General features: G+C 37.6%; 5 gene segments (V, D, J or C); 2 read left to right on the top strand and 3 right to left on the bottom strand.

Annotated features, from left to right (window-relative positions):
• The first annotated feature begins 118 nt into the window (after positions 1-118).
• LOC109195906 (Ig kappa chain C region, B allele-like) lies at positions 119-9480 on the top strand. The segment is given in 3 exon segments: positions 119-234; positions 7764-7801; positions 8948-9480. Coding segments are annotated over 3 exon segments (459 nt in total).
• Positions 3002-4178, bottom strand: LOC109195811 (Ig kappa chain V region 3547-like). The segment is given in 2 exon segments: positions 3002-4036; positions 4076-4178. Coding segments are annotated over 2 exon segments (366 nt in total).
• On the bottom strand, positions 6750-7340 carry LOC109195883 (immunoglobulin kappa variable 4-1-like). The segment is given in 2 exon segments: positions 6750-7099; positions 7192-7340. Coding segments are annotated over 2 exon segments (387 nt in total).
• Positions 9481-13239: 3759 nt separating the features above from the next.
• LOC109195893 (Ig kappa chain V region BS-5-like) lies at positions 13240-13957 on the bottom strand. The segment is given in 2 exon segments: positions 13240-13676; positions 13769-13957. Coding segments are annotated over 2 exon segments (384 nt in total).
• Positions 13958-15195: 1238 nt separating this feature from the next.
• On the top strand, positions 15196-15522 carry LOC109195904 (Ig lambda chain C region-like). The segment is given in 1 exon segment: positions 15196-15522. A coding segment is annotated over 1 exon segment (327 nt).
• Positions 15523-17980: the final 2458 nt, after the last annotated feature.

Genomic DNA, 17980 nt, shown 5'->3' on the forward strand with positions numbered 1-17980 from the left:
ATTTGAAAATTAAGTTTTGTCTTTCAGTTCTTAATACTAAAAATACAATTATGATAATCATGATTTAAATTCATTAAATAATTTTAAGTCACTTTAGTTGAATCATCTTCTGTGTTCAATAAGGTGTACTGTGATGTTTTACATGAAAAAAAAAGGTTCATTTTCAGTGGTTAGAGGTTTGTTCAGAGAGCAGGAGGTTTTTGTACGGCCACTTAATGAGTTTGTATCACTGTGGTGCACTTTTGGTGGAGGAACCAAACTCATCGTTGGCTGTAAGTACCAGAAATTGTCATTTTTGAAAAATGTAGTATTTATTAGGCATTTAAAAAAACAATTAAACAACATTAAACAGAACTTTGGTTAAATTCAGTGATTATTATTACGTTGATGGCAACATTTTTGAAGAAACTTTTCTTAAATCTATATTCATTCGGTCTTTGATGGAACTGAACTTACAGAAAACAAAATTTTTATGTTCTTTTTGGTTCATTTTGCTTCTTTAAATATTATCTGGTTACAATATTAAAAGCTGTGTTAGTGACGTTTTAGTTCACTTTGTTTTAAAATATAATTTTACTCATGAATTATAAAATAAAAACAAATATTGATCTTTGTTTTGTCAACTTATATTAGAAAAAATAAATTTACTCAGTATATTTAGATCAATTTTGTGTTCATGGTTGATCGATTTTAAATTAAGTTTAAAGGAAGTGAAAGAAACAGATGTGAAGTTTTAACTGTATTCTCATGAGTGCTTTAGCTTTGTCAGTTTCAAATAAGAAAATTATCACAGGGTCAAGTTATTAACTGTAACACAGTATGAAAAAATAAAGGTTTGATCAGTAATCACTGACAATATATTTATTCAGATGTTTGTACATTTGTATCTCTTTTTTCGGTTATCTTCAACCTTTTCTCCTCCAGTGGGTGTGGTGAGGCCCACCCTCACAGTCCTCCCTCCATCCAAAGAGGAAGACAAACAGAGTAGTGCCACTGTGGTATGTTTGGCCACCGGGGGATTCCCCTCAAACTGGAATTTGGGCTGGAAGGTTGGGGGCACCAGCACATCCTCAGGGTTTTCAACCAGCCTGGAGGTCTTGGGGACAGACGGCCGCTACAGCTGGAGCAGCACCCTGAGCCTCTCTGCAGACCAGTGGAGGAAGGCGGGCTCAGTGAGCTGTGAGGCCAGTCTGAGTGGACAGAGCCCCGTCACTCAAACCCTGGACCCTGACCACTGCTCAGAGTAGAGCTTCAGCAACACTTCCTGTCTGCATATGATGTGTTTTATAGTTTGATGAAGCTACATGTTTATTTTCTTGCGATATTTCTGCAAACATTTCACTCTGTATTGATTTGCATGGTAATTTGATCAGCTAATATTATCCATGTTGTTCTTTCAAACCGTGCTGTAAAAAAAAAACAAATCTTAATCACAAAATAAAATCACAGCTTGTGAAAAATCCAATATCTGTGTCAGCCTTTACAGACTTAGGGGCCATGCCTCAGTCTCTGAAGATTGAAACAGTCTTTGCAATTATGGGTTGAATCAGTTTTTTTTTTTTTAGCAACATATATTTAAGTTTTATTGTCAGGCAGCTTACCACCAGAAAACCCAGATTTATTTTTAACTGGTTGAGAAGTAAGAAAAACAGTTTTAATATTAGGCAGCACAGGAGCAGTGATCCCAGTTTTATAGTTGCCCGCTCAGAAACAGGAAACTCAGTTTTAATTCCTCCCAGCTCAAAAGTGGGAAACAGTTTGATTAGTTTGCTGGAGATGACCACTTGGATTTAGTTAATAGGACAAACTGTTGGACGAACTGAGTGGCGAGAAGACAGCTAATCCCATGAACCAGTAAAAAGACTCCTCTGGTATGAGACTGCAGTACTCTGGTTTATAATCTTTGTTGCATTGCCCAAAATATTGAGTCAACGATCCAGGACCATGACAGATAAAATCCAGATGTGTATTTTTTCCAACAATATAACTGTAGCAACAAGACAGTATCTCTGTATTAGCATAACAGATTTACATTTTTAACTGACTGTGAAAATATAATTTAGTAACATTTGTTAAAGCCTCACATTTTCATCTTTATCACCTTCTCTCCTCAGTTTGATCACAGAGTTGTGCACACATTTAATCCACAGTGCTGCTAACCTCTGTCATGTAACATAAGTGCCTAATGCCCTAATGCTGTCTGATACTGAAAATATAATATGAGATATTTGATTGAAGTTTTTGACACATGTGATGAAAAAGAAGTGAAACAAACAGATGGCGAATTAGTTTTTATAATAAAAAAATAAAGTGTCACATTTACTGATTAGTTATACTTTGGAAAAGTCTTATATCCTCTCACTTCTCAATTCCTCTCCTCTGTTTCATCACAGTGCCATAGTACAGTTAATCCACAGGCCTGTTAATCTCTCTCATGTGCTATAACGGTCTCATATTCAGCTATCATTGATCATTTATTTTTATATACAGTAGCTATATAACTGGAGTGTAGTGTACTGTAGATTAACCTATTTACCAACACATGAAAGATCCAAAACAGGAAGGAAGAAGCACAAAATGGGACAAATCAAATATGTACTAATCTGTTGTAATTAACAGAGCAACTGAAAGAAGCTTCTGGTCCTTTATTTGTTTATTTATTTTAATGGTGAACAGGAACACAATATCTCCAAACCTCACTCTTGCTGGACAATAAATAGTTTGGAATTGATCAAGTAAATTAATTGTTCACTTTAAACAAAAATTACAAGCATAAAAGTAAATAAACAACTTCTACCTAATCCCTTTAAGCAAACAAGAGTTTGGGTTTGCATTAAACAATTTAAAAATGTATAAGAAATAAAATATGAGTCATCATTACAATCAGGGATGGAAAAATAAAAGTTTAAAGATGAAAGAAAAAGATAAAAGAAATTCTTTTATAATGATAATAATAATAATAATAATAATAATAGTTTTTTAACATACAGTATCATCAAATAATTTAGAGCATAATGCACATTTTAGTTCTCTTCTCTATACTGTAACTCACTTTCATGTACACAGTCCTCTCCATCCAAGTCTTCAGTTAGTCCAGAAGACCATATCTTTTTTTGCCTCCCTTTGTGGGCTTCCAGCAAATTGTAGAATTCATTTTAAAATGTTATTAATCAAATTTAAAGCCTTTCATTGTCAGGCCGCACTGCTACCAGCTTGTTATTGCAGTCAGTTTCTCCAATCATCTGATCCTTTTCTGTTTTAAGTCTTTTGAGGCTGTAACAAATAAATTTTTCTGCATTTTCTTTTTGTTTAAGTTATCCTGATCATTTGGCTTTTTATTTTTGGCCTTTGTTGTCACTTTGTTGTCACCACCAAATATGTATTTATGTGTGGTATATCGTGATATGAAAACTTATTTCATATAACTTGATTTTATTTAAAATATAACACACCTTATAACTTTGTGATTTAATATGAACTGTACAAACAAAATGATTTTTATATTAACTTATTATACACAGCAAATTAGAAGTAATACAAAATGTAGTGAGATAAGCATAGTATGCTACAAATTCTAAACAGTGTCACATCATCTTCTTAATAATGTGACCTATTAGTGAAAAGTGGACTCAGTGAACCAGTGATGCATGTCAGAGTCTGTATCAGAAGCTCACAGCTGCAACACTGCAAACAGTAACTGAGGGAGGTTATTGTACGACTCTGTATCAGTGTGTGAACACTGGGCCACCATACACTCCCATACAGTAGTAATCTCCTGCATCTGCAGCCTGAACTCCATTGATTGTCAGAGTGAACTCAGGCTCAGATCCACTGCTACTGAAATGACTCGGAGTATCAGATTCACGGCTGCTGATTTGGTAAAACAGCAGTTTGGGAGGCTGTCCAGGTTTCTGTAGATACCAGCTGAGATCATCATCAACTCCTTTACTGACTGTACAGCTCAGAGAGACCGTCTGCCCCAAAGCAGCAGCCTTAAACACAGGAGACTGAGTCACAGATGAACTGGCATCTGATCCTGGAAACAGAGAATACACAGAACCACATCACTCCTCACCTTGAAGTCTGAGCATGATTGTGGTCAGCAGTGGAGTCAGCAACATCATCATCATTATGATTAATCTCACTGTCAGAGACTCTGCACAGATGTTTCCCGCTGATTCTTCTTAAACTGGCATTCAAAACACAGCCTGCAAACAAACATGTGTGTGTGTGTGTGTGTGTGTGTGTGTGTGTGTGTGTGTGTGTGTGTGTGTGTGTGTTTCTGTTCGTAAAGGGAGAAAAAGTATTTGAGATCCAAAGTGAAACCATCCCTCTGCGCTCACAGGTTTATTACAGTATCACACTCTATAGAATCTTTTACAATTTTATTTTATTATTATTCTTTTAGTTCCAAACGATCGTTGATGATTTCTGATAAATTTTTATTTGGCTTTATAAAACTTTCCATGTTGCTTAAATGAACAGTCTGATGATTTTCCTTATGAACTGAAGAAGAAAGTGACTTTCTTTGTTTGTTTGTTTTTGTCACAGTTCAACATAATAGTGAAACTGAAGAGGGTTTACACAGCTCTAAGCCACTGTGTGAATGTGTCATCATTATAGAAGCCCAGACAGTAATAATCTGCTGCATTTTCAGCCTGACTATCACTGATGGTTCATGAATACTGAGAACCAGATCTACTGCCACTGAATCAAGATGGAGTTCCTGAGAAGCAATTTAATGCCAAGTATGTACAAAGTTTTGTGGTTGGAGTTTTGGAGGGTGTCCAGGATCCTGAAGGTACCAACTGAGATCATTATCAATATCTGAACTCCCTGCTGAGCTGATGGTGAGAGTCCCTTCAAGAAATAATATTATTTCAGTCTTGAGGAAAGAATAACAGAGAATACATCAGTTAAAATCAGAGAACATGGACAGCAACTTGTCTTTTTGCATCCTTAAGGTTTTTTTTAATGACTTACAGCAACATAAACAATAATTTAAATATTCATGAATTTTAAATCTTACTGTGGTTGACTGCTATGACTCTTGAGTGAAAGGTTGTTAAGCTTTTTACCCATTTCTAGAGTTCATTATGAGTTAAATTTGCAGGCTCCTCATTTCTCTCTGCTCTCACCGCCAGTAGGGCCTGTGGTCCCCCAAATGTGTGAGAGAGGATCCTGATCAGTTCGAAGGAGAAGAGCAACAGTAACACACTGAGGCTAAGCTGGTAGAGCTGGTTGAAAGGAGAAATCAACTCCTGCAGAATCATCCATCATGACCACAGGCAGTCCCTCTGCAGGAGACAGTGTGCAGGGTGCAGTGGCTGCTAAAGCCCAGGTGAGGACGTCAGTGTGAGATGAGCTCACTCGGATCAATATGAATTTCAAAGTTTTTAGAAGGAAAGAAAAACTTTGTGTGTGAGAGAACAACACTGCCAGCACCCCAGTACAGGCTGTCTGAATCGGCTCACAGTCTAACTATCTAACTATCTCTGATTGTAAGAGTCTTACCCAGGAAGCAATACAAAGCTTAGATGGAGCGATGGGTGAGGGAATAAGCCCATTACTACTGCCCTGAAGTCCTCCAAATGTTTACCCTGATTCCTCTGACAGCTGGAAAACCTGAGTAGCCTTGCAGGCCCGGTATCCATACTCAAAGCTGCACTTTCATTTAAAGATGAGCAGAAATACATTAGAGACATTTTATACTTTCAAATCTCCTCTTCTACAAAACCATTTAATTAAAAAAAAAACAAAACACAAAAATAATGCAAATGGAATTTTCATTTCGGCATTCTGGCTAAACTTTTTCCTAAAACTATTTAATTATAAGTTTTGGAGACAAGCCTCTGATCCATTGTCAGTGTTTATTCTAAATTAAACTAACAGGGTCCTCATTTGTCTCTGCTCTCACCTCCAGCAGGCCTCTGTGCTCCCCCAGTGATGACAAATGGTTTACCTGAAGCCCAGGACAGGAGTTCAGTATGAAACAAGCAGCCTGCTACTTCCGTAAATAGTAAAGTTTGAGGGAACAGTAATAACAACAACTTCTTAGAGAGTAATATGAAGGTTGTGCATTCAGTAAGGAAGAGATGTAATCACTTATCTGCCTGCTTTCCTGGGTGTTCATACTTTTTTGTTCTTTACATGACTCCCACTTTTCCACACATTCAATGAGTGATACGTAGCTCAGGTGGTGGATATGGATGTTTTTAATTGGAATTATGATTATTACTGCAAATAAAGCATTTATATTACCAGCATTATTATCTTTAGTTTTTGAGATGAATTAGTAGAAATCAAATGATTCCTGTAGGTATAAAAGCTTGACAATGATCAAGAAATACATGTGTTTTATATTTATAATACAGGTGACAACATACAGTGGGAAAAAAATTAAAAGCAGGGTTTTTTGTTGGTTTTTCGTCACGATCAAGAAGGTTAATGGGAATATAAATGTAAACATTTGTAATTCATCTGTTTATAGAAACATCAAAACTTTTGATGTGAATTTAATCAGGTAATGTAAACAGAAAGTGACTTGGTCACAGCAGATATTTTTAAAATTCTTATTTGAAAATGCCCCCTAAAAAAACAACAACTTTCAATTTGGTATTTAGTGCTTGGTGAGGTTACTGTCAGCTCTGTGTTCAGTGGTCTGTGTCAGAGTCTCTTCTTTTCCATCAGCTGCAGTCAGTTCCTGCTGTAACAGCTCAGTGTCTCTGCAGTCTGACTGAGGGAGGTTTTTGTATGACTACAAATCACTGTGTGATCACTGCAGCACTGTTTTTTTCATGGTAACTCTTACAGTAGTAAACTGCTGCATCTTCAGCCTGAACTCCACTGATGGTCATAGAGAAGTCAGAGCTGCTTCCACTGCCACTAAATCGAGATGGTGTTCCTGACTCAAGCGTTTTTGCCCATTTTATTAGGAGCTTTGGAGCCTGTCCAGATTTCTGTTGATACCAGTACATACCCTCATCACCATCATCAAATCTGTGAACAGCTTGGCTGGTCCTACAGGTCAGAGTGACAGTGTTTCCAGGAGTAGATGTCACTACTGGAGGTTGAGTCACAGTCACCTGACCGCTGCATCCTGCAGACAAAAACAAATCATTCATTTATCAGCAGAAATCAATGAGAGAAAAAGCAGCACATCATGTTTGAAATGTTGCTGAGTGAATGAACCTGTAAAACAGCAGCAGGTCAGCGTCCAGATGAGGATGGTGATGAGAGTCATGGTGGTTGTGCTTTCTGCTGTGTTGACTGACAGATGTGAGTCCTGCAGTGTTGAACTGACAGGACTATAAACCTTCTCAGTTCTCTGGAGGATCAGCTGATGATGCAAAGCCTCCTCTCTATGGAAATGATTTCTCTGCTCTCAACACACAACAAAGCAATGTGAGAAGGAATACTTTTGATATCTCAATGAATTAATATGATATAATTATGATTCTAACAGAATGCTGACAAATAGATAAGAAAAGATGAGGTCATTTTTTGAACATATGGATTAAAATGCCACATTTGTTGGTAACTATATATTTCACATTTTTGGATCAACCAGCAGAAGAAAAAATATGAAAATGATCATAAATTGTTTAAGAAAAAGCAGAGTTAAATGTATTTGATAGTAAATGCATTTTTACCTTGTAAACTGTGAAGTTTAATGGAGAAAATAATTAATTTTCAGTGGTTAGATGTTTGATCAGAGTGTTGGACGTTTTTGTACGGCTATTTAATGAGTTTGTATCACTGTGGTGGACTTTTGGTGGAGGAACCAAACTCATCATTCACTGTAAGTATCTAAATCTCCTCATTACTACAAAATATTATAATATTAATAATTTAAATATGTCCTGAGAATCCATTTAAACAAGATTTTATTCCGGGTGTCTTATATGTGTATATGATTGGGTTTAGTCATAGTAGCTGTTATTGAAACCTTGGTATCAGAAAGTGTGAATCTATAATACAGTATCACGACTGAATGTTTATATAGTATTGAAAATGTAAGTAATGTTTTGAGTTAATCAATTTTAATCAAGGGTTGGGTTTTTTTTCGTTATTCTGTGAATAAATATTTTTTTCACTAATTCTCAGACTGAAAATATAGCACTAAGAAACTTTGAGTCTATTTATTTCTACAAATAGTCAGCAGGATAAAAACATTCTTGCCTTGAAGATTTTTTATGTATTTGCAGGTTAACTGTTTCATAGCTGAGTTTATAGTTTATTAGTCTGATGTAGTAAAAAGGAAGTGAAACAAACAGATGACAAAGTCCAGCTCTGTTTGTTTTCCATCAAGAATATAACTGTAACAACGAGACATTTACTAATATTGTAACTTTTACAAAGATTTTAATTGAGTGTGAAAACACAATTTTATTAAAGCATTATGTTCTGCTATTTATTACCAACTCTCCTCAGTCTGATAAAGGTATAATTCACACAATTAATCCACGGTGCTGTTAATCTCTGTCATGTATCATAACTGTAATGCTCAGCTGTTACTTAAAATATGATATGAGGAATTTCACTGAAATGTTTGACACCATGTTGGATATAACATTTTATGCTGTTGACTAAATGAATTAGTTTTTGTCCAAATGCACTCTAACGGTTGAGTTTACAGTTCGTTAGTCTGATGTGATGAAAAGGAAGTGAAACGAACAGATGACAAACTTTAACATTTCCTGAACACATTTCAATTTTATCATCAAGAAAACAAATACAGCAGCACATTCACTAATTATTCATACTTTGTCAAAGCCTAATATCCTCCAGTTTCCTAGTTTCTCTGCTCTGTTTTATCACAATATCATCATACAGTTAATCCACAGGCCTGTTAATCACTGTCATGTATCATAACTGTCTTGTGTCAGCTATCTGTCCTACACTTGAAGTTAATCTACTCCTTGTGTGTCTGTGATCTTCCCTCCAGCTGGCCCCATGGTCAGACCCTCAGTCTCTCTGCTTCAACCCTCCTCTGAGAAGCTCTCTGGAGGCCCAGTCACACTGGCCTGCCTGCTGACCGGCTACTCTCCTCAGGGAGCTGAAGTGAGATGGGAAGTAGATGGCACAGAGGTGACAGAGGGGGTCCTGAACAGCTTAGAAGAAGAGAAGAGTAGTCGCTACAGCAGCAGCAGCACCCTGATGCTGAGCCAAGAGAACTGGATGAACGCAGAGGTGTTCTCCTGCAGGGTGAACCATCATGACCACCGGCAGGCCAAGTCCTTCCGCAAGAACCGGTGTGAGGGCTAGAGGGGCTGCTGAAGTCCAGGACAGGAGCTTAGTGTGAGGAAGCAGGAGATACATCCCTGCTGCTCTGATCAATATGAGTTTGAAAGTTTGAAAAACAAATTATTTGATAACAACAACTTACACAGTAATATGTGTAGAAGCTGGATGTGAATGTGCCTAATAACTGCCATATTAATGATTCATAATTTTGCCAATAAAGCTTGCAGTGATTCCTATTATTAAGTATTTTTGTCTTATTTTTAAATGTAGTGGGTCTATAATTGGAGCACGTTGTACAATACATTAAACTGTTTGCCTACTACATGAAAAATCAATTCATGTATCTCTAAATCTTACTCTTACTGAACTCTTCAGTTTAAATTGAAACTACCAAGCGATCCAACAATTAGGAATATCCAATTACTCTGAATGTTTTATGTTGCATTATAAGATTTTTAAGAAAGTTTCAGTCACAACCAGCAGCTTAATTAATGAGTAATTAAATATAGGTTGTCACTTTAGAAGTAAATTGAGTGTAATCAGAGTACATTTTTTTGAAATTGCAGCTCATTTCAAATTCAGAGTTTCAGCCAGATCGATATATATAACACAAACTACTATCTGTGTCATTTGACACATAATTAGTTGCAGATGAGATGAGAATTCCTTTTCTAAGGCAAAGGATGCTTAGCAAGCGTCATTTGAGTAATTAGAAACGCAAAGGTTATATGTAGGGTTCTAATTACAGTATAATTATAGGTTCAATTCAATTCAATTCAATTCAATTTTATTTATATAGCGCCAAATCACAACAAAAGTCGCCTCAAGGCGCTTTATATTGTACAATAGATCGCACAATAATAAATACAGAGAAAACCCCAACAATCATATCATATGACCCCCTATGAGCAAGCACTTTGGCGACAGTGGGAAGGAAAAACTCCCTTTTAACAGGAAGAAACCTCCGGCAGAACCAGGCTCAGGGAGGGGCGGGGCCATCTGCTGCGACCGTTTGGGGTGAAGAAGAAAAACAGGATAAAGACATGCTGTGGAAGAGAGACAGAAATTAATAACAGATATGATTCGATGCAGAGAGGTCTATTAACACATAGTGAGTGAGAAAGGTGGCTGGAAAGGAAAAACTCAATGCATCATGGGAATCCCCGGCAGCCTACGTCTATTGCAGCATAACTAAGGGAGGATTCAGGGTCACCTGGTCCAGCCCTAACTATATGCTTTAGCAAAAAGGAAAGTTTTAAGTCTAATCTTGAAGGTAGAGATAGTGTCTGTCTCCCGAATCCAAACTGGAAGCTGGTTCCACAGAAGAGGGGCCTGAAAACTGAAGGCTCTGCCTCCCATTCTACTTTTAAATACTCTAGGAACAACAAGTAGGCCTGCAGTGCAAGAGTGAAGTGCTCTAATAGGGTGATATGGTACTACAAGCTCATTAAGATAAGATGGGGCCTGATTATTTAAGACCTTGTATGTGAGGAGCAGGATTTTGAATTCAATTCTGGATTTAACAGGAATCCAATGAAGGGAAGCCAAAACAGGAGAAATATGCTCTCTCTTTCTAGTCCCTGTCAGGACTCTTGCTGCAGCATTTTGGATTAGCTGAAGACTTTTCAGTGAGTTTTTAGGACTTCCTGATAATAATGAATTACAGTAGTCCAGCCTGGAAGTAATAAATGCATGAACTAGTTTTTCAGCATCACTCTGAGACAGGATATTTCTAATTTTAGAGATGTTGCACAAATGGAAGAAAGCAGTCTTACATATTTGTTTAATATGTGCATTAAAGGACATGTCCTGGTCAAAAATGACTCCAAGGTTCCTCACAGTGTTACTGGAGGCCAAGGTAATGCCATCCAGAGTAAGAATCTGCTTAGATACCATATTTCTAAGATTTTCAGGGCCGAGTACAATAACCTCAGTTTTATCTGAATTAAGAAGCAGAAAGTTAGCGGCCATCCAGGTCTTTATGTCTTTAAGACATTCCTGCAGTTTAACTAATTGGTGTGTGTTACCTGGCTTCATGGATAGATAGAGCTGCGTGTCATCTGCATAGCAGTGAAAATTTATGCTATGTCTTCTAATGATGCTGCCTAGGGGAAGCATGTATAATGTAAATAGAATTGGTCCTAGCACTGAACCCTGTGGAACACCATAATTGACCTTAGTGTGTGAAGAGGACTCTCCATTTACTTGAACAAATTGGAGTCTATTAGATAGATATGATACAAACCACTCCAGCACAGTACCTGTAATACCTACAGCATGTTCTAATCGCTCTAATAGGATATTATGGTCAACAGTATCAAACGCAGCACTAAAGGTCTAGCAGGACAAGCACAGAGATGAGTCCACTGTCAGAGGCCATAAGAAGATCATTTGTAACCTTTACTAAAGCTGTTTCTGTGCTGTGATGAGCTCTGAAACCTGACTGACACTCTTCAAATAAGCCATTCCTCTGCAGATGATCTGTTAGCTGTTTGACAACTACTCTTTCAAGGATTTTTGATATAAAAGGAAGGTTGGAAATTGGCCTGTAATTAGCTAAGACAGCTGGGTCTAGAGATGGCTTTTTGAGTAAAGGTTTAACTACAGCCAGCTTGACGGCCTGTGGTACATAGCCGATTATTAGAGATAGGTTGATCATACTTAAGATCGAAGAATTAATTAATGGCAGGACTTCTTTGAGCAGTTTTGTAGGAATGGGGTCTAAAAGACACGTTGATGGTTTGGAGGAATTAATTATTGAAGTTAACTCAGAAAGATCAATTGGAGAAAAAGAGTCTAACTTAACATCGATGGTATTAAAAGTAGCTGTAGATAATATTACATCTGTGGGATGATTATTGGTAATTTTTTCTCTAATGATAAAAATTTTATTTGTGAAGAAGTTCATGAAGTCATTACTAGTTAACGTTAAAGGGATTGTTTGCTCAGTAGAGCTCTGACTTTTTGTCAGCCTGGCTACAGTGCTGAAGAGAAACCTGGGGTTGTTCTTATTTTCTTCAATCAGTGACGAATAGTAAGATGTTCTGGCTTTGCGGAGGGCTTTCTTATAAAGCAGCAAACTATTTCTCCAGGCTAAATGATGATCCTCTAAATTTGTGACACGCCATTTCCTCTCCAACTTACGGGTTATCTGCTTTAGGCTACGTGTTTGAGAATTATACCACGGAGTCAGGGACTTTGGATTTGAGGCCTTAGTTTTCACAGGAGCTACAGTATCCAGAGTCGTACGTAGTGAGAAGGTAAAATTATTAACAAGATAATCAACCTCTGTTGCAGTAGCGTTCAGGTAGCTGCTCTGCTCTATGTTGGTAAAGGGCATTGAAGATGATAACAGTGGGTGGATTATATTCTTAAACTTAGTTACAGCACTTTCAGAAAGACATCTACTGTGATAAAGTCTACTCTCCACTGCTGTATAATCAATTATTGTAAATGTAAATGTTATCAGGAAATGATCAGACAGCAGAGGGTTTTCAGGAAACACTGTTAAATGTTCAGTTTCTATGCCATATGTTAAAACAAGATCTAGAGTGTGATTAAAGTGCTGCATTACACCAGACACATTATAAGAGAGAGACATGGAACTGATTTGAAATATAGGCAAACACACATCTGTTGTTGTGAAACAGAACAGGTACATATAACGTGTAAGTTGATCCTTTGCTCATTCAGCTTTATTCAGAAAACAAAAAAACAACAACAACAACAAAAAAAGTTTTTTCCATGAAAGTAAGCAGCTTTTTTCTGTTTTCTTTTGGGAAAGAAAAGCAGGAACATGCCAAAGTGTCCTGTGAAAGCTTTTAATGATCTGAAAAACGTTGTTATTTGTTTGTCACATGTGTTGTATAAATAGGATGCTGACAAACTAAAACTAAAATAATAAATAAAAATGCTCCCAAAAATATATCTTATATACAGATGTAAATCTGTATTTAGTGCTTGGTGAGGTTACTGTCAACTCTGTATTCAGTGGTCTGTGTCAGAGTCTCTTCTTTTTCAGCAGCTGCAGTCAGTTCCTGCTGTAACAGCTCAGTGTCTCTGCAGTCTGACTGAGGGAGGTTTTTGTACGACTACAAATCACTGTGTGATCACTGGAGCACTGTTTATTGCATGGACACTCTGACAGTAGTAAACTGCTGCATCTTCAGCCTGAACTCCACTGATGGTCATAGAGAAGTCAGAGCTGCTTCCACTGCCACTAAATCGAGTTGGTGTTCCTGACTCAAGCGTTTTTGCAAATTTTATTAGGAGCTTTGGAGTCTGTCCAGATTTCTGTTGATACCAGTACATACCCTCACCACTAGAAAATCTGTAAACAGCTTGGCTGGTCCTACAGGTCAGAGTGACAGTGTTTCCAGGAGCAGATGTCTCTACTGGAGGTTGAGTCACAGTCACCTGACCGCTGCATCCTGCAGACAAAAACAAATCATTCATTTATCAGCAGAAATCAATGAGAGAAAAAGCGGCACATCATGTTTGAAATGTTGCTGAGTGAATGAACCTGTAAAACAGCAGCAGGTCAGCGTCCAGATGAGGATGGTGATGAGAGTCATGGTGGTTGTGCTTTCTGCTGTGTTGACTGACAGATGTGAGTCCTGCAGTGTTGAACTGACAGGACTATAAACCTTCTCAGTTCTCTGGAGGATCAGCTGATGATGCAAAGCCTCCTCTCTATGGAAATGAATTCTCTGCTCTCAACATACAACAAAACAATGTGAGAAGGGATTTTATTCTGGGTGTTTTACATGATGTGTATATGATTGGGTTTAGTCATAGTAGCTGTTATTGAAAACTTGGTATCATAAAGTGTGAATCTATAACACAGTATCATGACTGCATGGCTATATAGTACTGAAAATTTAAATCATTTTTTGAGTTAATCCATTTTAATTAAGGTTTTTTTTTGCATTTATCTGTTAATAAATATTTTTTTCAAAAATTCTGAGACGGAAAGTATAGCACTAAGAGGACCTCTATTTATTTCTACAAACTGTCAGCAGGATAAATACATTCTTGTCTTAAAGATCTTTTTTTTTTTTTGCAGATTAACAGTTTCATCGCTCAGTTTATAGTTTATTAGTCTGATGTAGTAAAAAGGAAGTGAAACAAACAGATGACAAAGTCCAGCTCTGTTTGTTTTCCATCAAGAATATAACTTTAACAACGAGACATTTACTCTAAATTATTGTAACTTTTACAAAGATTTTAATTGAGTGTGAAAACACAGTTTTATTAAAGCATTATGTACTTTTATTTCTGACCTCCTCTCCTCAGTCTGATCACAGTGTGATGCACACAGTTAATCCACAATGCTGTTAATCTCTGTCATGTATCATAACTGTGTAATACTCAGCTGTTACTGAAAATATGATATGAGGAATTTCACTGAAATGTTTGACACCATGTTGGATATAAAATTTTATGCTGTTGACTAAATGAATTAGTTTTCATACAGATGCACTTTAACTGTTGAGTTTACAGTTCGTTACTCTGATGTGATGAAAAGGAAGTGAAACAAACAGATGACAAACTTTAACATTTCCTGTACACATTTCAATTTTATCATCAAGTAAACAAATGGAGCAGCACATTCACTAATTATTTATTCTTTGTTAAAGTCTATTATCCTCCAATTTCTCAGTTTCTGTGCTCTGTTTTATCACAATATCATCATACAGTTAACCCACAGGCCTGATAATCTCTGTCAGGTATCATAACTGTGTCGTGTCAGCTATCTGTCCTACAGTAGAAGTTAATCTACATTGTTAATCTACAAAAGTTGATTCTGTTCATCTGGACGTAACGTTTTCAGTGGGAGAAATGTTTCATCACTCATCCAAGTGACTTCTTCAGTCTCAGCTGACTGCAGGTTTCCCCAATCTTATAAACAGTACATTTGCATAATGATTGAAATCATCTACATCTGTTATGTCTGTGACCTTCCCTCCAGCTGGCCCCATCATCAGACCCTCAGTCTCTCTGCTTCAACCCTCCTCTGAGAAGCTCTCTGGAGGCCCAGTCACACTGGCCTGCCTGCTGACCGGCTACTCTCCTCAGGGAGCTGAAGTGAGATGGGAAGTAGATGGCACAGAGGTGACAGAGGGGGTCCTGAACAGCTTAGAAGAAGAGAAGAGTAGTCGCTACAGCAGCAGCAGCACCCTGATGCTGAGCCAAGAGAACTGGATGAACGCAGAGGTGTTCTCCTGCAGGGTGAACCATCATGACCACTGGCAGGCCAAGTCCTTCCGCAAGTAAAATAACATAAAATGGATGAAACATGAAATGATTCATATCAACATGTGATTTAATTGTTTAAATGTGAATGTGAATTCTCTTTGTCACAAATAAATTTTGGCTTTTCATCTGTTCATTTTTGCTGTGTTAGATGGTTAATTCAGAAGGATTTTGATGTACATCACATTTCCACTGGATGCCTGGCTGATTTCCTGCTGGGTGATTATCATCAACTCAGTTTTGCTCATCCTATCTCCAACCTCTCTTCACCAAAGATAAGAACAAACTGAACATTACTTCAGAGTCGGTTAGTTAGATAAGTATAATTTAAGTTATTGTTTAATTGTTTAAGTGATTATTGTTTTGTGATAATTAATACATGATTTTGATTTTACTTTGCTCCTGCTAAATTGCCTTAATACAATTTCCTGCAATTAACGTCTAAGTTTATGACATTTACTTTTTAACCTTTAATGAAACAGTAAAGATAAAAGTCTGAGCATTATTCTTTATTAGTGAAAATTGCTCTTACAGGTTATCCTATAGCTTATTAAAATAATCCTTCCTTAGAGCCTGCTGTCCAGGCTCGCAGGAACAAGAAGTGCCACGATCTAGAGGGGAGTTGCCATAACAGGTGTGACGATGGTGCTGAGATTTGACCTGCAAGGTTACTCAGGTTTCTTCATATCAGGGCAAACAGGGAAGACACTGGGGCAAATCCCCTCATCAACATCAGCTCTGGCTGACCTCTGCACTACCTACCGAGTAAGACTCATAGGATCAGAGGTTAGAACTTTTTTAACAGAGAGCAGAACCAGACGTCCTATATAAGGGTTGTGGGTCTTGCAGATTGACATTTGGCACCCAATATGCTTGGACACTAAACCCAGGACCCTGAAAACTGACATCTGGATCCACACCGGGTACCCGACGTGTTTTGAGAAGAACTGTGTTTGGACCCTGAAGATTTTATCAGTAATCAAATAACTATTATCTTTCTTACTTTTTACCAGCTTTCACTTTAACTCTTGTTTTCTTGCCCTAAACCCCTTCCTCTCCCTCCTGCCACTCTCAACTGACGTATATTAAAAACAGTTATGTACTTGAAAACACAATAATTGTGGTGATTTAAATGAAAGTAAATGCAACTATGAGTTTGCTCCAGTTCATTTAGATTCATTGTGTTTGTGCTTGACCTCGTTGGGTTCTGCAGGCCAGTTAATCTTATCACAGTCTCTTCACCAACACTCTGCCCCTGCAGCCTTCAAACTGAAAATTTAGAGGAGCTCTAAGTTACTGTGTAAACACTACATCACCATGAACGCCCAGACAGTAATACTCAGCATCTTCAGCCTGAATACCACTGATGGTTCAAGTGTATTGTGAACCAGATCTACTACCAGTGAATTAAGAAAAAGATCCTGAGAAGAGATTTGATAGAAGTCCTAGGACGTTTTTTTTTGCATATTTGTCACACTAACATGTTTCACATCACCAAACATTGAGATGAACAGAATCAGATTTTTGGGATTTCCTAACCTGGATAATTGATCTTGCATCAAGACATAACCCAGCTAAATTAAAAATGTATTTTTTAAATTATGATTTCATTTAATAAGTGTAGAATGCCCTCCACAAACACACACAGTTTGATGCTGAGAGATGCCACGGTTATTTCTGACTTTTGTGCAACAGTTCACAGTCTGGTTAGCGCCGGTCTCAGCTTTCCCAAGAACCCCCTTCTCTCGTCTCCCTCCTCACTAAAAAATGGGAAAAAAGACCGTCATCAGTCCAAACGCCACCAGCTGTGTTCTCACCTGCATTCCCGGAACCACCACTCCGTCACTGCAGCTGAGCCAGGGACCACACCTCCGTCACAATAAGAAAAAAAAAAGTTATCCAAACTGACATGGTCCTCTGTAAAAGAGTAATTTTCCCCTAAAGCTAATAACTGGTTGTGTCACCCTTGGCAGCAATCAAGTGTTTGCAATACCTGGCAATGAGTCTTTCACATCACTGTGGAGGAATTTCCGCCAACTCTTCTTTGCAGTTTATTTTAATTCAGCATCACTGCAGGGTTTTCAAGCATGGATGACTGGTTTAAGATTGTGGCAAAGCATCTTAACTGGATTTAAGTCCAGATTTTGACTAGGCCACTCCAAAAACATTCTTAAAAAAAACAACAACAACTATTTGTTAGTCCCCACTTGCTGGAGTGTTTAGGATCATTGTCCTGTTGCATAATCTGAATGCTCTTGAGCTTCTGGGTACAAACTAATGGCTGGGCATTCTTCTTCAGCATTTTCTTGCAGAGAGCAGAAATCATCAGCTGTGGCATTTAATCCAGATCCTGAAGCAGCAAACCAGCAAAGCAGACCATCACACTACCACCATCGTATTTGATTATTGGTAACATGTTTTTTATGAAATGCTGTCTTAGATTTACTGGCTAAAAGTTCAACTTTTGTCTCATCAGTCA

Source organism: Oreochromis niloticus, linkage group LG19 (assembly GCF_001858045.2).
Source record: "Oreochromis niloticus isolate F11D_XX linkage group LG19, O_niloticus_UMD_NMBU, whole genome shotgun sequence".
Classification (NCBI taxonomy): domain Eukaryota; kingdom Metazoa; phylum Chordata; class Actinopteri; order Cichliformes; family Cichlidae; genus Oreochromis; species Oreochromis niloticus.